The sequence below is a fragment of the Eriocheir sinensis genome, unplaced genomic scaffold, assembly GCF_024679095.1.
Source record: "Eriocheir sinensis breed Jianghai 21 unplaced genomic scaffold, ASM2467909v1 Scaffold511, whole genome shotgun sequence".
Classification (NCBI taxonomy): Eukaryota; Metazoa; Arthropoda; class Malacostraca; order Decapoda; family Varunidae; genus Eriocheir; species Eriocheir sinensis.
This window is the reverse complement of record NW_026111845.1, coordinates 265,141-290,179: the sequence shown is the minus strand read 5'-3', so window position 1 is coordinate 290,179 and position 25,039 is coordinate 265,141. Positions and strand designations below refer to the sequence as shown.

Genomic DNA, 25,039 nt, shown 5'->3' with positions numbered 1-25,039 from the left:
CACGCCTCCGTGGTCTAGTGGGCAGCGTGCCTGGCTATCACTCTGCGGGCACAGGTTAGAATCCCGGCCCAGGCAGTGGGCATACAGCTCACCCAGCTGTTCATCCTCCCTTTCGGGCTGGTCAACAAATGGGTACCTGGGAAACCTGGGGAAGGTAAACCGTGGCAATCCCAGATTTACATTGTCATGCCCCGAGGGAATTGATTGTTACCTATCACTGGCTCAAAGGGCCACTGGATCAGAGATGAGCAACACAGCCACGTGCAGTTATAGCTTACACACCCACCTTTACCTCTTACCTATCCACAGGGGGAGGCAGAGACAGGTGAGAAAGAAAAAGCAATAAAAAAGTTAAAAGTAGGAAAGTCCCTTGGATGGCATAACGTTAAGCAGAAATGCTGAAATATGGTAATGTATACTTTTGGAGTATATGTTGTGGATATGCAATCCAGCAAGGGAACATATGGGGAGCTTGATGACACCAGGTTCACCATTATGTTCAAGCACATCATCACCCTTCACTTCCCTTAACCCGTCCGCTGCGATTGGCACGGATTTGGCTCTCGCTGGTAGCCTGGTAACATATACTCCCAGGTCTTTCTTTGCCTCTGTGGTGGATAGTGGAGTGTTTCCCATGTGGTAATGGTATGCTGGAAATCCCTTCCCACGGTGCATGACTTACATTTTTCTTCACTGAATTGTAGCAGCCACTTTTTGTTCCATTCCTGTAGCTTGGTAATGTCTTCTTGTGAGAAATCCACAGTCAAGGGGTTAAAGCCATAGAGAGAACACCAATTAAAACAGTGATTACACTTTAAGGCACATTTAATATCCAACACTTCCACCTACAACTGAAACTATGTCACACTTTGATTTTAATCCTCTTACACTTTCACAATATATCCTTATTTCTGCATCACCAGTGCTAAGCCATACAGATTCAGAGCACTTCTTTATTTATACATATTTTAATGTGCATTTCTCCCCTGAGGAAGGTGGGCACAGATGAGGGTTGGGTGGTGAGGAGTTATAGCTGCGTACCTTTGTAATGCATAGAGCTAATGGTCTGGAACATGTCACTCGGGTCAAAAGACGTTGAGTAGTGCAGAGTAGAGTCATCGACATAAGAGTGGATAGGACAGATTGTTTTGAAGGATCATCAATGAACAGAAAGGGTGGGAGATAGGACAGAGCCCTGCAGTACACCACTGTTGATAGGTTTAGGGGAGGAACAGTGACCATCTACCACAGCAGAGATAGATCCATAGGAGGGTAGTTTAGAAAGCAACACTACCCTCCGACGGATTCTATTACTGAAAAATAGTTTAAATATTTATCACACGTAGCCAGTGGTATCGGACATGTCAATCTTCAGCCACTCATGAGCCACAATACGCATGTGCTACGTCTATCAACATTCATGCTCTGTGGATGGACAGTGAAATGAAACCATCTATAACACTGATCAGATCTTCAAGCTTCCTCTTCAGGCTAGACTTGACACACACACACACACACACACACACACACACACACACACACACACACACACACACACACACACACACACTCACTCACTCACTCTCTCATGTGTGGGGTGTTTACTAAGTTTAAGTAAACAAGATCTGTCATGTTTGTACTCTGTTGTCTCCTCATCTGCATCTATACAACCTATTCTCAAAATTGTGAACATTAATAGTTCTCACGAGCTCCGTCTCCAGTGTAGTTCACCATCATGGTCTGACCACACGCTGAACTCAGAATTGCCAGCCAGTACTCTCTTCAAATGAGCTTGGAGCTCTAAAGTGACAGATCTCTGGGTATGGCTGAAACTTTATACACACCCTGGAGGCAGGAAACGACTACCCAGAATCTCTTGGTTGTGTAGCGAGCGTGTGTGTGTGTAATTTCACCTCTTAGTCTGCTGCGGGTCTCTCTCGAGACAGCCAGCCGTTCCCCTACGGAAGAGCACAGAGCTCGTAGTACCGATCTTTGGGTAGGACTGAGACCACTCACACACAACACACCGCGACAACGAGGTCACAACTCCTTGCCTGATGTCGTGTACCTACTCACTGCTAGGTGAACAGGGGCTACACATGAAAGAAGATAAACCCAACTTATCTTCACCCGGCCGGGGAATTGAACCCCGGTCCTTCTGGTTGTGAGCCAGACGCTCTACCCCTGAGTGTGTGTGTGTGTGTGTGTGTGTGTGTGTGTGTGTAACACCATCCACATCATACTAATACAAAGCCATTATCAATAGATGATGAAACATCTTTTAAACCCAATAAAACTTTCACCCTCAGTCCACTGCCTAGCAGCCATAAAAACAACCGGATGTATCTTAAAATGAAGTAATAAAATTTGTCATGAATGGAAGACTGTGATGTGGGAAGGGTAAGAGATGGCCAGGCACTTGCTGTACACCTGACAAACCTGTGGAGTGTTTGTCACTGTATGAAGGCAAGACAGGAGAGCAGTGCACTACACTTACCTCCCTTCATTGTTCAGTTCCTCACAGGTTCAGTTATTCACATTTCCTATACCTCAAATGGAAGACACTTGTATTTGAGATAAACATTTGACATTCTCAAATCCTCCACTGCTCATTTGTTCAGGCTGTGAGACCAGCATGAGAAAAATATAGAAAGTTCCAATTAAGTCAATTAAACTTAGCTACGGTATTTTTTTATTGCTGCAAAAATTGGCTCACCCGCAGAGGCGCCCTTTTTCCAAACAGTTTCCTGCTAGCTGATCGCTTGAATAAACAATGTTCGAATATATAATTTTATTTGAAATGACTACCAGGTAATGTGAACCAACACTTAATTATTGGCTCTCCTCTCCCTCATACATATGTTGTCAATTAAAAATGATAATGACTAAATATATTATGAAGTAATGTGCTGGTAAGTGGTAAAGCTTGATAAGTTGACATCAGTTACCTTAGTCAGCAACACAAGCATTTGTTCTGAATGCTACTTCATATGGATTTTTCCACATGTTTTAACTGATAAGCAAGTTGCACTACAAACAAGAAAACATGTAATCATCAACTTCTAATGACTTATAGTGAAACCAAATTGTCGAGTCCGTTCTGGCGTTGGCTCCCGCGGGTCCATTTCTCCCCTCTGCTCTGCCACACACTCCCAACACCTATTTTTTCCTCTCATATGTTACCTATAGCTTACATATGAGAGGAAGAGATAGGAGTTGGGACTGTGTGGCCGAGCAGAGGGGAGGAAAGGACCCACGGGAGGCTACGCCAGACCAGCCTCGACATATTTGGAAGACTATAGATGAGAGCATGAGGGTGTGTGTCGTAGCAGTATGCTATTCAGTAAACCTATTCTGTAGATCACAATACATCAGATAAAACTACATATTAATAGTATTTTCCCATCTCTAATTACGGAACTAATGAATATAACGATAGTCATGTGAAAATTTCATAAGAAATAGTCTGCAGCCAAACACGTGCTTGTGTGTTAATGTCAACATTAACAAATAGACTTTCCTGAATATCACTTCACTATCTATTTACTCATTACCATTTTTAATTGTTATTACTTATAGCAGATGGAGAAACTTATTTACTTAAGTGTTGGTTCACATTACCTGGTAATTATATCAAATCAAAAGACGTATTTGGGCATTGAATTTTCAACCAATCAGCTGGCAGGAAACTTTCTGTGGCAAAAGGGCACCTTGGAAGGCAAGTGCATTTTCACCTAAATAAAAGACTATATACTTTAACTCAAACTGTCATGTGAGCATTGCTAAACTGACTAGTTTTAAAATTCTAATTCCAATTGCCACACAAATCAGATACTGTTAGCTCATAAATCTTTGATCATTTCTAACACTATAATGTGTTAGTTCATATACCAAGTCTTCAAACTAGTCAGATTCATTTACATCTTATTCTTTAAAAGCTAATGTTAGCTTATAAGTCCTAAATAAATTTTTAAGAATGTAATAAGAATAGCTTCTGAATTCTGTTTATCAGAAATTGGATAATATTGACTTGCGAATCATCCATTAAGTGCAGTTAAAATGTTACCTTTACTATAGGTACTCCTCTGACTAGGAACTCTTCATGGAATGCCAGTTAGAGTGCAAAGGTCTTATTGAGCAATTCCTGAGCTTCAACTTTGTGGGCCTGAGCTACACCAGCAGCTGGGATGGCCGACACGTCCCGCCCCGCATACTCCAGCTAGTGTGGACAAAATAGAAAACCCGTTAGTCTCTCTGCCCTCAAGTAGTTACTCACAACCAAGTGTAGAGATCCTTACACACTTAACCTCAACATCATAGTGACATTTTCATATTACTGTTTTATCTGATTTGCCACAGTGTTCCTATATTAGCAGTCTGGAAACAGGAAACTAACAAACCAATGTAAAAAAATAAATAATAAAAACATTAAATCCCTGTATACTCATAAAATAAAAACAAATGATATGTAAGCACAAGGACATTACTACTATCAAACACAAATTCTTTCATGACAAAAAAAATCTGATCTTTTTCAACATTATTTCAACAGTAAATAGTTCAATGATGATTATTAACTTAACATTTACGGCTAAATTTCTCTCTCAGACCACAAAGAGTGATACTTAAATGATTTAAACCCCCAAAAATACTATAGCCATAAACTGATGGTAATGAATGACAAATATGGAATTGTGAATGATGATTTTTTCTTTTTTCTCGCATGGGAGGGACCATTAAGAAATCCCCGTTGCTAATTCTTGGATGCAGTTATGTAAGATTGTCACAACACTCACTTTGATAGAGCAAAGATTTTCAAACCGAGGGTGGACGAAGAACCACGCCCCCATGTTGCGGTGCTCCTCCTGAGACCACACAAACTCTGGAACAACAAAACACTGTCAATACCAGACATCAAACCACAACCCATATAATCATTGGTAGTCTATTGAGTAGCTGTTAACGATGGTAGGAAACAGCTGCCATGCATTATTAACTCTGAGAAATGTACTGGGAACATTTTCCAAAGATATAAAATCACAAGGCAGTAATAAACTAGCAAAACAGTTTATGATATAACCAACACTAAACGGTGCAGAATGCAAAACAAAAAATAATGTTAATAAAAAGGTGTAAAGCAACTTACTCTTTGCCTGCTTGTATTTCTGCAATTCCTCACTGATCTCCTGTGTTGGGAAGGGACACAGACTCTCCACTCTGATGATGGCCGTGTCCTTGATGCCCCGAGCCTCCCTCTCCCCCAGCAGTGTGTAGTAGTGCTTCCCACTCACAAACACAACTTTCCTCACACTGGTTGGGTTAACACTTGAGTCACCTGGAGCAACAAAATGGAAACCTTAGGGTAATAACCTACATTGTCATCCATTATTATATCCTTGCTTGTTACAATACACATGCATTATTTTCTTCAGAGGTAACTTTTCAGTAAAAACTATTAAAATTAAGAGTAATCCAAATCTGGTGGGAGTAGCCTTGCTCAGCAACTAAATGCATCATGGTCATGGTGGTGACCAGCATTATTATCTGGGCTACCCAAACACTCACCAATAACAGGGAAAAAGTGTGTTCCTGGAGCCATGTCCTCCAGAGTGGAGGTTGCCACCGGGTGGCGAAGGAGCACTTTGGGCCCCACGATGATGATGGGCTTTCGGTAGTTCCTCACCATCTACGAGTGTCCAAACCCATCAGGTTGACAGATTTACTTTTATTCATCACTCAAAGCAAAAGATTTTACAATTTTTTATATTCAAAATTTAATATTTGTCTAACAAAGTAAAAGTATAAAGGGACAGTAATATAATGGAAAAATTCAAATCAATCTATCACAGAGAAATTAAATAATGGCTTCACTCCTGCCCTACCTGGCGCCTGAGGGCATGGAAGTACTGTGCTGGTGTGGTGGGGTTCACAATGAACCAGTTCACATCCTCCCCATCTGGTGCTGTCTCACTGGAGCTGCTGTTCTGTAAGAACCTCTCCATGTGGCATGAGGAATGTTCAGGACCTGCCCCATCATAGCCATGAGGCAGCACCATTGTTAGGGAACTCTGCAGCAACCACTTAGCTGCAGAGAAATGCATGTCAAGGGAAGGAGTGGCATGAAGGTATCAGTTCAATGTTTTCAAGAATGCTACGAGATTTTATGTTTTGTGGTCTCAGACTTTTATAATGTCACTTCAGTTGATACAGAAATTACATGTGCAGCACAGGACTCAATAGGAAAGGCTTCTAAAATATTAAAGCAATTACTGACTGGGTAATAAAGTTAATGAATACATTTTACCATACGGCCTCACCTTCACCACCAGATACAAAAGTATCGATCATGATTTGGGCCCCATTGAAGAAGTCTCCAAACTGAGCCTCCCAGATGCATAAGGTCTTGGGGCTTTCCACAGACATGCCATACTCAAAGCCCAGCACTGCCTCCTCAGAGAGAATGCTGTTGGCCACCTCCAGCTTGCCACTCTGGTCTTCACTGATGTGGTTGAGGGGAATGTACATTTCATCAGTCTCCTGGTCAACCAGCATACAGTGGCGCTGGGAGAAGGTGCCCCGACCCACATCCTGGCCACTGATTCGCACATTGAACCCTGGGAGAATGTGTAGCAAAGTAACAAAAGGGTCAGTTATTCTTAGCAACAATTATAGTTGATATAGTTAGGCATGCATGATTAATGATCTCCAATTTGTTTTCTTCATGTTGCATTAGAAGTTGAGCACTGACCTTGGTACAACAGTGAGGAAAAGGCCAAGGCTTCTGCTGTAGCCCAATCCAGACTACGGCCTTCTGCAAGCTTCTGTAGCCTTGCCTCTATGTGGGTCTTCTTCAGGTGTTTGTGGACATTCTGTTGGGGCAAGATGATTTGTTTGAGTTGTGCATTACCATACTCAGTCATTACTGATAATTTGTGCATGATAACATTGTTCACTGCACTTAAGAGATCTTTTCTCCATTAACTACAAATGTGCTCATGGCTGAGAGGATGGAGGATGTAATTAAGGTTAAGTACTTAGAAACAATTCTGTGGATGCAAGGAGGGAGACCAATGAAGGGCAGACAGGTAATAAATAAATGCTTTGGAGAGATGCAAAAGGAAGAAGGGTAAGTATGGGTGTAATGAAGGGTATAAGAAATATCATCATCCTCCCAACTGTGTCCTAAGTACCAGACACAGAAGTTGAATAAACCTCAGCAGTTACAAATGTGCCCAGTAGAAATGAGTGACATGAGGTGAGTGTGGTGTGTCAGGATGGGATGGAGAACATAATGAAAGCATGCATGAGATTTGGCATGGGTGTAACAATAAAAGGAGTGGTGGAATGGGAGAAAAGGAGTGCTCTGAGATGGTGTGGAGATAAGAATGAATGAGGGTGACTTTGTGAAGGGAGGATTGAGGTAGAGGTGTCAGGGGTCTCCACCAGTGAAATGATCAATAGTGGATGAATTGGAGAGATAGTAGGCAAGCAATTAGGTGACAAAACAAGGAAAGCTGGAGATGGAAGTTTCTATCAGGTAACAGGACATTGGAGAAAAAGACAAAAGACAGAAATCTGCTATAGATGCTTACAAAATTTTCTGGAACCTCTACAGATTTTGCTCCCAAATACTGCAGAGTTTTGGTGTCCAAGCCTGTGTCCCAAACCTGCAGGGATGAGGGAGCCTGGACCAGCCCTGCCCACTGCTTCTCTAGGTGAGGTGCCTGAAAGGAGAAGAGGCACCAAGGTTGTAGTAAAATCCCACAACTTATCATGACTCATATTTTCTACATGTGTTGGCCAATCATGATTACATATGACTCTACCTTTTGTCTCAGAAGTAAAATTTTAATTATATATTATCAAAATATGTATCAGGATGAAAACAGATACATCTCACTATTGCAATAACAAACTAGTCAAATGTCTCAAGATGTGAGTAGTATTGGTCATAATAAAGTAAAAGGAGAAAAAGTTGGAAAGTTTCGTTTAGTCGGCGCAACATCTGTGGTCATATGCCGGAGAGAGACAAAAAGGGGAAGGAATTCTAAGAGAAGGGAACAGATCCCAAGAGATGGGACACAACCCCCGATTAATACCTGGTACCCATTCACTGCTGGGTGTACAGGGGCGTAGGGTATCGGAAAAGCCGCCCAAATTTTTCCACTCCGCCCGGGAATCGAACCCGGACTCTCTCAGTTGTGAGTAAAAGGAGAGGATGCCACCAATCACCGAATTCAAAACTGTATTCATAATGATGGTGGCATTTAGAAAGCAGCATTACTGTGTTTGAGGATTGAAACATAGTATGAAATGGAACAAATGTAAATAATCTAGTGGAATTTTTTTTATAATACTGGCAATGTGCATTATAAGAAAAGAACATGGCATGAATATTATTACTTTTGGAACAGTGGAGTCCACCAGCTTGAACTGTTCTGCAAGGAAGGTCATGTGGCCAGCAGTGATCTTAGTGACCTCTTCTTGCTGCATGACCCCTTCCTCCACTAACTGGGCAGTGTAGGAATCTGGCACACTCCTGCAGAGGGCACAAAGGTAGATCAATCACACAATGCATTCCATTAACTCTTCCACATCATAACAATCAGTCATCATCAACTATCCTATTTAATGTTGCCAGGGCGGGGATTCAAAATGGTGTCTGTGAATACAAGTTAAAACATAAAACTAAGACCGGAGAAAACACTTCAGTGAGGAATTTCTCTTTACAAGCCTGTAATAATCCTGCCCCACACACCTGCGCACATCTATGGTTTGGTACATGGAAGGGTTGGTGAAGCGTGGGTTGTCCAGCTCGTTGTGGCCCCATCGTCGCCAACAAAGTATGTCCACAAATATATCTCGTCGGAACTTTCTCTGGTAAGCAACAGCCAGCCTGGCAGCCTTCACTACAGCCTGTGGGAGGGCATTAAGACATAATATATTGGGCTGCAGGATCTTTCACTGTCCACCTTCTACCAAAACTATAAGATAAAACACCACATAAAGATGATCTGCACTAAGTTATTCTCATTGTCTCTCTCATCATGATTCAAAGGAAGAATATCTAGTTTTAAAACGAGAGCAAGTAGATCACCAAAAGAACACAGTATTAACAAAATATTTCTAAATATGACAAACCTTTTTAAATACAAAACAGATATGTAATTTAAAGCATTGTACTTCAGCCACAGAGCTGCCACTGGACATACCTCCGGGTCATCACCATTAACATGGATGACTGGCATGCTGCACATCTTGGCCACGTCAGTGCAGTATCTTGTTGACCGTGTCCGCTCCCCGGGGGTGGTGTAGCCAATCTGTGGGGTTGAGGCAGGGTGTGAAGTGAATGCTTTGTGGGTGTAGCTGATCAATAAGGTGTTAGGAGTAGTAATGTTAGTACTAGAAGGGTGCAACATATCTTAAGATGGTGAAATGAGCAATGGAAGTCTAGTTTGGCCTAGTGGCATAATTTTGAAAGTCCATGTCTGGCCACAATGTTACACACTATGGCTGGGTATATATTTTTTTTTATTTTTATTTATTTATTTTTTTTTTTTTACAGCACAGGGAGCAACTCAAGGGAAACGAAAAGAAAATGTAGATTAAAAAGCCCGCTAACTGTTGTTCCCAAATGTGTATCAAATCATGAACTGCGGTAAGAAAAAATATGGCACTTAATGTCACTTTGCACTTTGTTTTCCTCTGTCGGTTAACTTAGTTTTCCAATTCATGTACAATGATATTTACTCAGTTCGGCAGCCTCTGTCAATCACCAAGATACTTTAATGAAACAACATAATTTGGAGGCGGTGGCCGAGTAGTCAGTGTGTGGGTGTGGTGAGCCTGAGGACCTACGCCTGAGTTCGACTAACGGTCACTGACAATTTCCAACCATCGCCGAGTGGCGGAAGATTACCCACATGCTGCCCAAATCTTCAATCAACTCTAACTTCAGCAACTTTGTTCAACTGGAGCATCAGGGGTCAGCATGGGTCAAGCAAGAGCCATACATCACAGCAACCACTATAAACAAAATTTGCCCGCACCAATAATGGGCTGGGTTTGTCCAAGGGATACCCCAAAGAAAGTCTACAGGCACTATAGGTGGTATCTAAAAAAAAGAATGAAAGAAAAATATAATGTAAACATACAAAATAATTACATTGGTATACAATACATACCTGATTGTTGATGGCAACATGCAAAGCTCCCCCAATGTTGAAGTGGGGCACAGCAGAGAGGGCGAGGGTCTCCTGAATCACCCCCTGCCCTGAGAGAGCTGCGTCCCCGTGCACCTGCAGAAGGGAGGCATCAAGACACTGCTTACACAGTTACATTTTGCAAATCACTTATATGTATCTTCCTTCAACACTATCTTATTCAATACTAACACTTTATATTGAAGACCTACAAACTTACATCATAAGCCACTACTTTCAAAACAACATATGTCACATCACCTGATTTTTTTTCCAATACATTAAGTGAATCCTCCCAATCTTAGATATGATTCACAAACTTTGTATCTAACACAAGATTTAAAGAGAAAGCAATGAAGAGTACAAAGAAGAATGGAGAAAAATGCTTGGCATATCACGGAGACAGGAAGCATGCATCATGGAGTAAGGAACACACAATGGAAGAAGATGTAGTGATGGCACTTAAGAATAAGGATAGACTTGAGCAGGTCACATCATCCATAAAACTAAAAACAGATGGGCAGCCAAAGTAGCAGTGGCCACACAGAAACTGTAGAAGGCAGCACAGAAGACCAAATGGAGATGAAATCCAAGCATTTGCCAGAGTAGGATGGAGTACATAACATCAGATAGAGGTAGAAAATGCTGGGAAAGTCCTTTGGCCTGCAGAGGGGTAGCAATGGCTCAAGAAATGATGGTGACACATGGGGTGTGTGGCAAGTACATCTCGGCTTAGGGAAAAGAACGTCCCTGCCTTGGATAGTCTAGCATCCCCTGAGTTAGAGGGTTGGCAACTAAGGCCATGCATGCACAAATGATGAGCTCCCTTCCTTGTGGTGGCTAATTGGGATGCCACCTGACACATGCAGGCAGGAATGGAGTCAACAAGTAGACAAATGAGTTTAACCCCATTTAGAATGCATTTGTATTCAATAAACATTAAAAATAAGTAAATAATGCCAGTCCATTTACTAGAAGACTTCCATAATTGCATCCATTTCAAGGCTATCCATCCATTTCAAGGATATCAGATATATATTTATGTAGACACTTGCCTCCAAATATCCGCAACAGCCGGCAATTTCTTGAAACATTTTGTATTAGTGTTAGTTGATAGGCACTACATGTAATTCAAATCAAAGGAGAGCTACAAACGAGCCAATATTTCTATCCAACAAAGAGAAAACTGTGTGTCTCAAATGAGAAATAAGTTTCTCTGTCTTTGATAAAACCTCACTTCCATAACTGTCAACCCCTGAACATGATAACCCAGGCAGACTCACTTGCAGGCACACCACTTTCTCCCCTGGCCGAGCATCAGGGTCTGAGGAGTAGTAGCCCTCCCCAAGGGTCCTTTGCCGGGCCCGGGTCTTGCCGCAGACCACAGGATTCACAGCCTCAAGGTGAGAAGGGTTTGGCAGCATTGAGACGTACAAGGGATTTGGTCCTCCCACCTCCAAGTCAACTGATATGGCTGTTAAAAACATCAAATATGAATACAGAACATCAAGATGTACAGAAATAGGGAACAGAAAACATTCATTTAACACAAAAACACTTATTTTACAGAAAAATTAATATCACTTGGGAAACATATATCAAGTAAACAACAGAAAATATTAAAGAAAAGAGGTGATGAGGATGCAAGAAAATTCAGTTTCCCATATAAAGCAGTTGATCAGTGGAATGTACTACCAGATCTGAGCTTCTTTTGTTCTTATGAAGTTTCATGTATAAATAGAATTAAAAGATTGAAAGAGATTTATAACAAGATAGTTTTAAAATTGGGACAATATGAGCCTTGCTCAATCCTATAAACATACAATCACTAGGTACGAACACTCAAGCATGCACATCCACACACACATTCAGCACCTTATGCTATAAATCAACAAAGAATGATCTCACTTTGCTGTATAGCAAGCCTCATTAGTAAGGAAGTATATATGAATTTTCTGAGTCAAGACCTATAGTTAACTATCGGGTTTTGTTAGGTTACGTTAGGTTAAGTTTAAGGTATCTTCAAACACATGATAGCCAGCACCTTATGGTATAAATCAAGAAAGAATGACCTCACTTTGTTGCATAGAGTCTCATTAGTAAGGAAGCATATATGAATTTTCTGAGTCTAGACATATAGTGTTTTTTTTCATGTTGTTAGGTTATGTTAGGTTAAGTTTAGGCTTTAATAAAGGGGATGTTAATTGGGTTTTGGTTGTAAAAGAGCCATGCAGGACATGTAGCAACAGTTTTAAGCTAGATAAATTCAGATTCAACAAAGACATAGGCAAGAATTGGTTTACCAATAGCGTGGTAGATGAGAGAAACAGGCTTGGCAGTCATGTTGTGGGTGCCACTACCATAGATATACATTCAAGAAGAGGTTGGATAAATTCATAGATAGTGAGGTTAGGTGGGGTTTGGCTTATAGGAGCTGCCTTGTATAGGCCAACTGACCTCTTGCAATCTCCTTACGTTATGTTCTTATGTGCTAAGTAGAAGGCATTACCTAGGTGGGAGAGGACATCCCCAATAAACTTGACATCGCTAGGGAACTCTGGCATCCCTTTCATCTTCTGGAACATGATGGTGACAGGATACTGCAGAATGCCGGTCAGCAGGTTCAGGCGACCCCGGTGAGCCATGCCCACCACAACCTGCTCCACACCCTCTGTGGGACTCCAAAATCACCTTTTCAGTCGTCCAACCATTAATATCTGTCCTTTACACAATTAAATTCCCAAGTATGATAAAGAAAATTTATATATTTCCTTTGACAGATTATGATAAGGGTTTCTATTATACTTTATACATTAAAACTCTTCTCTGAAACTTTTACAAATGTGCAGTAAAGAAGTAATTATGTGAAACTAGTCATGAAGATATTTCAAGGATTCACAAGCAGCAAGAATGGAAGCTCAAATCATAGGGATGAGAAGAAAATTAAAACGTAGGTTGCTTCTAATTATAAGCAACTATTAGATAACCAAATATTAATACATATCGCCTCACCTTGAGCTGCCTTTCTGAAGGTCTCTGTGAAAAAGCCCAGCATGGATTCTCCTCCTTCCGCACCGTAACGCTTCACACTTTGGAACTTAGTTGCTAAAAAGTTGTCAAAAGCCTGGGAGCACAGCAGGTCTCTTGCTAGCCTGACACGTTCTTCTGCAGTAATGACTTCGTCAGAGAGACCTTCAACAGAATTAGCAAACCATTCCCTCTCCTCTAGGGTCTGAAAATTATACATAAAAAAATAATGCTTTAGTGACTATACAAAGGCATCTGTATGCACATATATGCAGGAACATAATTCTGAGGTCTCTTACATGATATTTTTTATACTTAAGGCAAATTTTGAAAAATATTTACCTTTGTAGAAATAATGATATCTGAATCATAAATATGACATGGAATGCTGAGGACTACCTTCAGTAGCTTTGGATCCTAAATAGTGATCATGAAACACTTAAGAGTTAAGAAGAGGTAAAAGAAATTTACAGGTAAATAGGAAAACTCCACACCAATGTGGCCACAATATTTCTCCTTCAGGATGTCCTGCAGCTGCTGGAGACTGTAGCTGCCCTCACAGCCAGCCAAAAGGCCTCGAGGGTTGTATGAGGCACTGCTGCTGAGGCCATACAGCTCAGGCGCCAGCTCCGGCACCTGTCTGAGAAATTTACTCTCTTTAAACTTCATCATCAATCAAGTGCAAAAATGGGATATATCATGAAGATAGAAGGCGAGCATCAAGGATCAGAGAACAGACAAAAGTTGACGAATATGACATTCTAATGATGGAGTACAATAACACAAGAGTAGTGGAAGACATAAGGAGAGGCTGCTGTTCTGGAGTGTATTATTAATGGCAGAAAATTATGATGATTTCTAAATTAAAAAGGAACCAACACATAGTGCAAGATTCACCTGTCTTTTGAGTACAGCTGTCTGCGGAGGGTATAATTTTAACTGACACCAATCAAACTATTAATGACAGCAAACTTTACCTTTCATAGGGGCTTCAAACCTAACACCTGGCTATTCTCCTGCCTCACCTGCTGTTTGGCTTGATTGGGTTGATGTCTGCTGTCAGGTGACCATACTCTCGATAAGCACTGATCCACCGGAATAGATTGCTCTCCTCTGCTCTCCGCTGAACAACATCTTCTGGTACTGCGTGGAAAGGATGGCAGTATGAATGGCGAGGCTTATATCACCTTAACCCAGCAGCAGCGACGGGCTAAATTTGTGGCTTTACCGTGTAGCAAAGATGGGCCAAATTTGTGCCACGATATAAACCCCCCCAAAAAAAGATGATACATAATCTGATCACAAATGCTTTGATATATATAATGAAATGGTTTGTGTGAGGGGTGATTTTTTCTCATTTTTCACGCTTCATATCCCTTATGCATCTACACACACTTACAGGGAAAATTAATATCAAGGGTAATTTTCAAAGCATTAAATTAGGGTCCAAACAGAGGTATTACTGCACACACTTACAGGGGAAATTAATATCGAGGGTAATTTTCAAAGCGTTCAATTAGGGTCTAGAGGCATTACTGCACATACAGGGGAAATTAATATCAAGGGTAATTTTCAAAGCGTTCAATTAGGGTCCAGAGGCATTACTACACACACTTACAGGAGAAACAACTTAATATCAAGGGTAATTTTCAAAGCATTCAATTAAGGTCCAGAGGCATTAACCAAGTTCTAAATGGAGATCAATCAGGTTCTAATAAGCGGCTTTTCCGATACCCTACGCCCCTTGTTTAATGTGTTTTATAATTGTGATGTATATACCGCATAACAACCCTCACATGAGAAGTCCTTGGGCTCCTGGTGCTTGTGGCCGTAGACCCCCTGCAGGGAGTGGTAGTGCCTGGTCTGCCCCCCGCCGCCCCCCGCCGTGGCCTTCTGCAGGAGGGTGAGTGCCTGCCGCAGACCCACCACCTGCCTTGATGTCCTCACCAAGTTCATGATTCCGAGGTTTCTTGTCCTCTAGATCACGGCAATGTAGGGCAATGCAACACTAGGGTCCTATTAAATACACGCCATTAGTTAAAGCCCGGTACTTCACGTGTGCTGGGTGCCACTGGTTGCACTTGCACGGCACACTCACAGGAACTCAACTTCTCCCGACGGTGGCGCTGAACTTTAGGCTGGCTTTAAGGTGTGAAGTCATTTTATTTGCCCGTTATCGCGTACATGTTATCTTTATGAAGCCTTCAGTAAAAATGTAGGAGGCTGATAACCCTTAAATGTTGTATAGTATATCGGAAAAACGCGGAAGAAGAGCATTGTGTCAGGCCGGGCGGGGATTCGGAGGAGGTCAGGCGAGGCAGGTGATTGGCCGGCCCGGGAGGTGGGTGCCAACTTCTCGGGGTAATATTAATACGGTGTGAGTTCAAGAAGATGTGAAAGGTTACATAAATGAAGGGAAGTGTCGCTGAGCAGAAGGAGACCGTGCGCTGCCATAGCCTGCCGGGATAATGCACCATCAGTAGTACAAGTCACTACAACTTGTAATGGTTGATTGATAGTTTAGTGTTGCAAGTAACAAAGGAGAAGGGAGGAGCATGCCATCCCAACCCCCAGGCAGTACAGAGTATGATTATACAACTAAGGATACATGTGGAAGTAACACCAGGATATTAAAAAGATACAATGGTAGGGGACAAGTGCTAAAAAAAATAAAGGCCTTGATTTAGTCAAGGGAGCAGACATAAGGGACTGAGCTTGTAGTGGTTGTGCACCATCCAGCATCAATTACTCCTGTCCACGGCCTTCCTGTGGCAGCCCCGGCCAGCAGAGGTCAGCAGGGAAGCACACTATACAGTCTGCAGCAGGTTCATTCTGCCCATAGTGACTAATCGGTGCTACTTTGAGTCATTGATAGTTTATGTTAAAACACGAGAAGAAGGGAGAGGCGAGATCCCAACCCCCAGGGCAGGACAGAGTGCGATTATACAACAATTAATACATGTGTAGGTAGCACCATGATGAAACTAAAAGATATGGTGGAAGGGAAGCACAACAAGGGAGGAGTATGCGATCTACATAGCCATGTGATCTATAAGAGTCAAATTCTACTTTGGTATGGGATCTACATGTTTCATTTATTAATATGGCTTGAATAAAACATTAATTTCACCTGTAGGGTGAGGTGGACATAATTCGTACACGGTCACGAGACGTACAAATTAAGGCCGTCTTGTCGAAGCAAAACATCGAGGATTGTCTCGCTTTTTCCATGGCGAATATGATCATATTGAAAAGATATTTGCATGGAAAGTTATTCTTGTGCCGAGTTTTTGTGTTCGTGGGAATCCCGTAAACAAACATGTGGGCAGTTCACGAGTCGTACAGCTATTAGTGGACGCAAATGTTATTGTAAAGCCTGCATGGTTACATTTGACGAGCATAGAAAACCACCTAAAAATTACGAGTTAAAACACTGTCATCACTTGCAGAATTGGAAGTCCAAACAATCTAAACTGATACCTCAAAGGAAGCCCACAGCCTTAGGATCACTTAAGGCATTTGGGTTTGAGTCTTTTTGCAATGCCAGATTTTTAAGAAATTTATTTATAAAATTGCACGGGCCGTGAACACCTCGTGTACGAGCCGTGACCCCCTGGTCACAAGCCGTACAGCAATTAAAAAAAGAAAACTTCCTATGGAGAAAAATATTCTCTGGGAAGCCCAACAGATACTCATTGAGGAAGGCGAAGTAGCCGCTATGACGAGTGTTTGAGATTGATGCACTCCAGCAGGATATGGATTACAGTGAAGGAAGAGAATCATGTAACTCCTCGTGCATCGTCTTCGTTGTCATGGTTATATACCTGCCAAATATGGGGGATTCTTTCTGATATGACAATGCGTACTGACTTACAGTGGCCATAAAACAGTGAGCGATGAATATCCACGCCTTTCAAGTTTTCTTCTTACCTCTGGAGGCATTCATCGCAGCTGCAGATATAAATGTTCGATGTGTGTGTGTTTAGTTACAAATGCAGGATCTATAATTATTATATGCAATTTTAGTTCTGATTTTATATCAGTGAACGATTATGTATCCAGGTGTGTGTGTGTGTGTGTGTGTGTGTGTGTGTGTGTGTGTTAACCTTTATATTTTTCACGTCATTGGTCAATTATTGTTTTCACGTGCAACTGGATCGCCGATATTAGACGTGTAATCACTGTTAACGAGGTAATTGAGCACTAAAAGCTTCCGTAAACATAATCAAATCATCTCATCGTTGGAAACTGCAAACGAAACACTCGTCCTCACACGATCATGAGCTGTGTACTTAATGTAGGAGAATCATTACCAGTAGATCAATAATGCAGAAGGGAACGTGTATACCTGTATGTAAGTTTTACTCACCTGCGGCAGCCCTCTTGACTCCTTTTGTAACAGTTATGAACCCGTATACAATAGTCAGTAGATTTCCTGCTTCTAATCTTCAACCCAGATACGATTGTCATGACTCGCTGCTTCGAACCCCTGACAACTATTTTTCTGGTTGTTCTGAACACATGCAATGGTGACGATGAAGACACGTTGCTTTCCATCTCCCACAAACAATTACATGCCAGAAAAGGAGAAAGCCCACCAGAAAGAGTGACAGGGGAAAAAATACCCGCAACGTGCTGCTCCTAAAACGAAAGGCGATATTCAAAAAGTACGCTGTGGTGAGTAACAAGCAGGTTAATAAAACAGTTGAGCGGCTCTGTGATCATTTACTGCTTTTGTAGGATTTGTTTGTAAGTTTGGTTCTACGTAACTCTATACCTCGGCTTGTGGCTGTTTGGTCTGGACTTGCGTGTCGCGTGTATTGTATTCTGTATTGTGCAAGCATATTGTGCTGTTGTATCGTAACGTGTTGTGTGGTGATATGTTGTCGCGGCCATTACAGTTTCCTGCTTGGTTGCTAGAGAATTAGGAGTGGACACTTAATTTAAGGAGAAAAGGAAAGTTTGCTCAGCCTCAATCGGCTCGGTCCAAACGGCAAGTAATGGCGTCAACGAGGCAGACAAAAATGAGTGAGATTCTTGGTAAGTGTAATCATGTAGTGTGTCTGTGTAAAGTGGTTTGCATCTGCTGAAAGTGTATCGTGTTTGTGTGTTGTTGAATAGTCACATACACAAAGTGGCTCATCGACATACATAGTGATTTAAGGAAGATTATTCATATGGACTAATAATTGTATATTTGTGTTGACTCTGATAGCGAATATAGAAGTTAAAGGGATTCATTAAAAGTGTACATGTCTTATTATGTAGGCTGTTTGTAAAATGTTAAAGCGACTTGGTGTGTGTGTGTGTGTGTGTGTGTGTGTGTGTGTGTCCCCGTGGCTTCAAATAAATGAAACACTAACAATGGCTATATCAGGCTTAAAGTATTTTTAATAAATAGTCACATTCTATAAATAATAAATATTGACATAAATAAGACAGGAATTGCAGTGAGATGGGGAAAGGGATGACTTGTAGAGAAGGGATGTAGATCCTTGCGCATTTTGTCTCCTCGTTCAGTTGTTTCCGATTTTTTTTTTTCCCTCGCAAATTATTCATGTTTGCTCATCGTTCTGCCACTCACACGGGATGATGATGTTGATATTGATGTTGCGTTTTCTTGTTCTTGTCGTTGTTGGTTGTCGTGGAGCGTTTTCAGTATCAGTCGAGGGCAAGCAGGTCATACACATCATCTTCGTTATTTTTGGGACTAATTCTCGTAAACTATTTTGGCACTTGGGTGTTGTGATGGAAGGTTTGGTTACTAACGCGGCTTCCACACTATTGGCTGGCTCCCTCTTTCCATCTTCCTGCACATCGGTATTCAATTGGCGGTTCAGAAACATGGTCTTTAGCATTTTCGGTGATACGTTCTCCTTGTCTTTTGCCTACTCTATTACTCAACCATTTTCCAGCTTCTGTGTATTGATTTCCCTATTTTTTTTCGTCATCCATATTGTAAATTTAGCGAATGTACTTTTCCCCTTATAAAATCCGTCCCATATGACTCCTATATTTACTCTTTTCTCCCTTTTCTCAATGTTATGGAGACATTTGTTTAGGTTTGTTGTCCTCACGCCGTCCTCGGTCACTCGTGGTCAACAGAGGCGGCTGCTTCATCCCGACAGTTCAGTTTTATGCATGGTGGCGTCTCTCTCTTCTCGATGTCGCGGTTCTCCTCTCCTTCCTGTCTCCTCGCGGCGGGGCTCGACCCTCACTTCTGCAGATAACGGAGGAGTCGTGGCACTGGTCGGCGGTCTGAGGTGAAGGAGTCCTCGGGGCCTTGGACTGTAGGAGGGAGAGAAAGGCAGCATGAGGCGCAATGTTAGGTAAGGGGTCGGTAGGTCTTTTTGAAGGGTGGGACCGGCATATGACCACAGATGTTGCGCCGACTAAACGAAACTTTCCAACTTTTTTGAAGGGTGAGTCTCTTACCTTCAAACTCGCAGACTCTTGTCATATTAATTAGCAATAGATAATGATTTAAGTTTATAGGATTTTAATTATAGAGTTTGTTTATTGTTAGTAGTAGTAGTAGTAGTAGTAGTAGTAGTAGTTGTAGTGGTATAGCACTCCTTAAATCTGAACCCGCCAGCCTCTCAAATATACGTTCTCTGCATTTCGTTTGTAGCATAAAAAGAGGCCAGGCGCGCTCTAATATGTTTGTCGCTGAAACAACCTTGCCTATTTATACGACACATTTTCACCTCTTATTACCAAGGAATGGAAGATAAGTTTGTTAGTGAGCTCGGAGAGGTGTGGCCATCGTAAGGGAGAGGCTGAGAACACAATGATTATAATGCCACAGGACGCGGCCATGGACACTCGCCCTCACTCATTCTGTAGTACGCCTGTGTCCTCAACATCCATTAGGAAAAGAAACGAAGACTGGGATAATGATAGACTTGACATATATATTTACGTACTGACGACGATAAAGATAACTATCACAATTTACATTAACCGTGTAGCAGCGCCGGGCCAAATTTGTGCCATGATATAAGCCCCCCAAAATAGATGATACATAATCTGATCACAAATGCTTTGATATATATTATGAAATGGTTGGTGTGAGGGGTGATTTTTCTTATTTTTCTCGCTTAGAGGGACCATTAAGAAACATGATCCCCGCTGCTACTGGGTTAAAATACCAATCAGGTGAACTTGTCCCCTGAGACCTGGCTACCCGGCATATCTTCTGAGACGTGAAAAGTCAGTCACACACGAACAAAAGCGAGTATTGAACCACTGCTAAATATAACTAACCGAACACACTCTACGGTGTAACACCCCCTATCGATCGCCATACACCATAACAAGGGTCCAAGAGGAGAGTGAGCGCTTCGACGACCCTTGAGCCGTTTCTGTACATGACGTGAGTTTGTGAACAGACTCCTTGCTTAGGCGGATGAGAGGCAGGGCGTAATCTTATTCGCGGAAGGGCTGAGATGAAGGGACGAAGGCAACGGAGGGAGACTGGGAGAAAAGGGGGTATAGATGACCGTGTAGGGAAGTGACGGAAAATGCAAAGATGCACGTAGATGGAAAGAGGAGAGGACAGGCAGAATGACGTATTAACGGATAGGTGAGCCACAGGAGAGAGGGATAGAAGGGGGTGCGAGCAGCGTTACCATATTATCGTACTCAAAACATCGCATTTATCAGTTTCAGTGCCCAAAACTCTCGTACCCACACAGTTAACGAGATTCCAGTTAAAGTTATCGTTAAAAGCGTTACTTATTGGTGTTTGTTTACAATATTTGTAAGTCAGAAACCGGGAAATATGATGTCCAGAGTGGCTGAGTACGATAATTTGGTAACGCTGGGTGCGAGGGAGGGTAAGTGCTGTAACTCACCGTCATTCTCGGAGGAGGCGGGGGCGGCGGAGTTGAGGAGGGCGGGGTTCTGCAGGAGGAGCGCCACCCTGACCACTGGGTTGCGGACTAGCTCCCCCAGGCCGATGCAGCCGTCTCCGTCACTGTCCAGACCCAGCCCCGCCAGCGCCTCCGTCATGCCTCGGGTGGTCGCTCCGGGGCTGCGGGCGTCCTCCTCTGTCAGCAGCGTCGTCTGTAGGGAGTAAAGGCCACAGTGAGGACTAAGGGTCGTATTTTAAAATATTTCGTCGCCCAAGTTCACATATTTGACATGGCTTTCGTAGGAGCTGTAGGCCTTTCCAGGGACAGTTTTATGACCCTGGTGGTAGTTTGACCCTTCTTCTGTGCCATGAACCTTAAAAACACTCATGAAGACCCGATTGATCCCCTCTTTGACCTTAAGAAATAGTCGATGTGAGAAGCGATGGTGCCTTAAAATACAGCCCTAACAACCTTGAGGAACACAAGATACATGGCCCAATCAGAAGAAACTATTAAAAAGAGCAGTTCATTCTCTGAACGCAAAGACCCAGTCAGAAGAAGCTACAAAATGGCAGTAATTCAACCTCTGGCTTTGGTGCATTTAGCTGGCAGTATCACATCATCGTCAAGTTAAGGAATGTTACTTAAGAGGGCTGACCAGCGGTGGGACGCTTTTAAAACTAATTCTTGATGTTCTTACTGTACAACCATATTATGTGTTTGATTGGAAGTAGTAGCTCTTGGGGTTATGGGAAAAGCCAGGAATTCCGTAACATTACTTAAAAAATCTCTATAAATAAGAAGGCTCCATGTGGTTTTCCTTTAACAGCCGGCCGCGCTAACCAGTCGTGCCGAAGTGATAAATGACTGCCCTCACCCTGAGCAGGTGTGGGCGTCATCAGGTGGAGCGTTGGGGTCGCCGCGCCCCGGCACCAAAACAAAACATTCCGCCCCCGGGTGGGCTCGAACCACCAACCTTTCGGTTAACAGCCGAACGCGCTAACCAATTGTGCCACGGAGGCGATGAAAGTGCCGGCACTAAGGAAAAAAATAACCTTTGTTGTTGCATCGCATTGTAATTTTCAGTTGGTATAAAATACCTGAAAATTAAACGTGATGCATCAAAAAGATTTTTTTTTACCTTAATGTCACGCCATTCGTCGCCTTCATGACTCGGACGGTTAGTAAAATGTAACTGGAAATCAAACGTGATGGAACAAAAAGGGTGAAATATGTTATCAGTGCCTTCCCTCCTATCGCCTCCGTGGCACAATTGGTTAGCGCGTTCGGCTGTTAACCGAAAGGTTGGTGGTTCGAGCCCACCCGGGGGCGGAATGTTTTGTTTTGGTGCCGGGGCGCGGCGACCCCAACGCTCCACCTGGTAACGCCGGAGGGAAGGGAGCAACATTAAAGCTCGCGTTTGATCAGTGTGATGGCCGCGACAGTGACGGCAAGTAATGTCGAGTACAGGCAAGAGCAGGGAGAGGGACGTGAGGCGCGGCGGTGCGAGGTGAAAGTGTGCATGCGTGCGTGAGTGTGTGTGTGCGTGTGTGTGTGTGTGTTGAGCTAGTACGTGTGTACCATGTTTTACCGCTCGGCTGACCTACTTCTTGATTCTGATTTTCATTGTGACAATAGCGGAAAGGGCGTGGTTTTGGCAGGGTTGTGTGGAGGGGTGGGGGGGCAGGGGCGTGTGACAGCAATATTAGCAGGTCGGGGGAGGGAGGGGGGTCAAAGAAGACGTGAGGGTGAGATGGGGGGCTATTAGATCAGGGAGCGGGGTGCGACGGCGTTAAGATAGGAGGTAGTGCTGACAGGGGAAACAAGACTTGATATTGTGAGAAGGGCGTGACGTGACGAACATGAGGGTGACAGGGAGACAAGCTGACTGATACTGCTGACAGGGTGTAACGTGAATGGCATGGGGTGGGCACGGGGGAACAGGGGCTTAATACTGCTGGCAGGGTGTAAGGAGAAAGCTGTGGGACTGGCAGGGGCGACAAAGATGTAGATACTGGTGACACGGGATGCAAATGTGATACTCCTGACAGGGTGTGAGGTGTTGGGTGTGATTCTGAAAGGGGAAAAGTGAGACAAGATTCTTATTTTTTTCTTATTAGCAGGGAAGACTGGGAGTTGAGGAGTCGTGATTTCAGCAGGGGATGGGAAGAGGAGTTTAACAGTTGCAGGGTTGAAAAGGGAAAGGGGACGTTATGCCAGTGAAGGGATTGGGGTATTGGGAAACAAAAAGGCATATAAAGTAATGGGTGACATTGCAGGGAGTGGGAAGCAAATGGGAAGGAAAGGATGGAAATTTGTGTAAGGGTATATGGCATGAAGAGAGGAAGTGTTGTGTTGTGAGTGATGATTAAGGGAAGCTGGGGAAGGAGTAGGAGGTAAAATAGGAAAAATAGAAGCATATAAAGTAAGAAGTGATAATACAGGGACTGGGGAATAAATGTGAGGTATAGAGGAGGGAAAAGTAAAGGGTATTGGGCCATGTGAAAATAATTGAGTCGAGAACTGGTACATGACGTGTCTGTTCAGTGTGGAAAAGATATAGCTGGTATTACAAGTCACTTTCGCCTCTCACATCAGCTATTTACAAAGGTCAAAGGGGGGATCAATCAGATTCTAATAAGGTTTTTTTTTAGACTCAGGGTACAGAAGAAGGGTCAAACTACCACCAGGGTCATAAAACTACCCCTGGAAATGCTCACAACTCCTACGAAAGCCTCTTCAATTATGTGTTCTTAGGGGGCGATATGTTTTTTAATACGACCAATAAGAGTAAGGAACATAGGAGAATAGGAACATAGGAACAAAGGAGAGAGAAGAGGAGAAAAGAAAAAAAAAACGTAGGAGAGAGTGCTTTAATTGTAGGAGAGACGAGGAGAGAGAAATATAAGTAAGTCTGCCTTAATACCATCACCAAGTGGCGCCACTAATCACACAACAACGCGTTCTGGCTTACCAAGGGCGGCAGGTCTCCCCGACGGCCGATCCTGGGCAGGTGTTTGGGCGTCTCCGCGAAAAAGTGTCCGGCGTCGGCGCGCGCCACGCTCACCACCGCGGCCAGCACCGTCGCGGCCACCAACCACGCCATACCTGCACGGGGAGGAGAGATGAGAGTGTCAGTTCGTGAGCAGAAAAAAACAAAGACGGATTTCGAGATAGGTTAATGTAGATAGATAGATACGTAGATTGATAGATAGATAGATGATAGATGTAGAGGAGTGAAGGAAAGATAGATGTGTCGGTCATGATAATAGTTAGAGACATTTTAAGATAGATAAATACATAGATAGATAGGTAGGTGGATACATGAATAAATAAACATAGAGAAGTTAAGAAAAGGTTGAAGTGTCAGACCATGATAACAATAATAAAACAGATATTAAGACAGGAAAATATAGATTGATATATCGATACAGATAGATAGATAGATAGATAGACAGACAGATAGACATAGATAGATATAGAAGTTTATTAACCACATGTGCAATGCAAGTAAGAAGGCTATATATAATTCAGAATAATTCATAGGTACAGATATCGAAGCTTTTTCATCTTGTTTCATAACGGAACTTGTTGATCTTTCAAGTGTGGTTTTGAGCAAAGATTTTTTTTTCTTACCCGTTCATATATTCAACTTCTTAGTAAGTTCTTGCTTAATATTTTCGACTGAACGGATGAGCAGTAAAGGAAGGAGGCAGCAGACAGAACCATTAAGTGCAAACGTGAAGAGAAAAGAAGGAAGAAAATACAATAGGGAAAAAAATGGGGTAGGAAGAAATGCTTAAGAAGAAGAGAGGAAAGAAGGAAGAAATGGAAGAAAAAAAAGAAAGAAGGAGAGAAGGAAGAAATGGAGGAGAAAGAAAAAGTATAATGCTGTATTTCCTACTTCAACTTTTTTCAAGGCAATCAGAGCAGAAGGCAAAGTTTGTCACGACC

The 25,039-nt window shown here is 42.6% G+C and overlaps 2 protein-coding genes and 2 non-coding genes across 5 annotated transcripts in view; 1 reads left to right on the top strand and 3 right to left on the bottom strand.

Annotated features, from left to right (window-relative positions):
* Positions 1 to 807: 807 nt before the first annotated feature.
* Positions 808 to 15,563, bottom strand: LOC126992875 (2-oxoadipate dehydrogenase complex component E1-like). The gene is made up of 18 exons (XM_050851696.1): positions 15,026 to 15,563; positions 14,255 to 14,372; positions 13,701 to 13,869; positions 13,215 to 13,434; positions 12,712 to 12,873; positions 11,486 to 11,676; positions 10,185 to 10,298; positions 9,213 to 9,320; positions 8,759 to 8,916; positions 8,404 to 8,539; positions 7,593 to 7,724; positions 6,749 to 6,869; positions 6,318 to 6,614; positions 5,883 to 6,085; positions 5,566 to 5,686; positions 5,147 to 5,335; positions 4,797 to 4,882; positions 808 to 4,219 (listed from the first exon to the last, which is right to left on the bottom strand). Exons 1-18 carry the CDS (start codon positions 15,183 to 15,185, stop codon positions 4,115 to 4,117), a joined length of 2,790 nt encoding a protein of 929 aa, XP_050707653.1. The 5' UTR covers positions 15,186 to 15,563; the 3' UTR covers positions 808 to 4,114.
* A 2,375-nt stretch (positions 15,564 to 17,938) lies between these two features.
* LOC126992867 (uncharacterized) overlaps positions 17,939 to 25,039 on the bottom strand; it is a 28,238-nt gene continuing 21,137 nt past the window's right edge. For both annotated transcript variants that reach the window (XM_050851684.1, XM_050851683.1), the window contains exons 2-4: positions 24,060 to 24,193; positions 21,086 to 21,296; positions 17,939 to 19,517 (exon numbers count right to left, since the gene is read on the bottom strand). In XM_050851684.1, the coding sequence (XP_050707641.1) occupies positions 19,444 to 19,517; positions 21,086 to 21,296; positions 24,060 to 24,191 (417 nt within the window). In that variant the 5' untranslated portion in view covers positions 24,192 to 24,193 and the 3' untranslated portion in view covers positions 17,939 to 19,443. The remainder of the gene's footprint in view (positions 19,518 to 21,085; positions 21,297 to 24,059; positions 24,194 to 25,039) is intronic.
* Positions 22,034 to 22,107, bottom strand: Trnan-guu (transfer RNA asparagine (anticodon GUU)). Its single transcript has one exon. It is a non-coding gene; the product is annotated as a tRNA-Asn (tRNA).
* Positions 22,344 to 22,417, top strand: Trnan-guu (transfer RNA asparagine (anticodon GUU)). The gene has a single exon. It is a non-coding gene; the product is annotated as a tRNA-Asn (tRNA).

Coding starts and splice junctions, on each gene's coding strand:
- LOC126992875 (XM_050851696.1), bottom strand. CDS start 15,185: ATGAACTTGGTGAGGACATCAAGGCAGGTGGTGGGTCTGCGGCAGGCA. Junction 6,870..7,592: donor TAGAGGTTCCAGAAAATTTT/GTAAGCATCTAT, acceptor TTGCCCCAACAG/AATGTCCACAAACACCTGAA. Junction 5,336..5,565: donor ACACTTTTTCCCTGTTATTG/GTGAGTGTTTGG, acceptor TTGTTGCTCCAG/GTGACTCAAGTGTTAACCCA.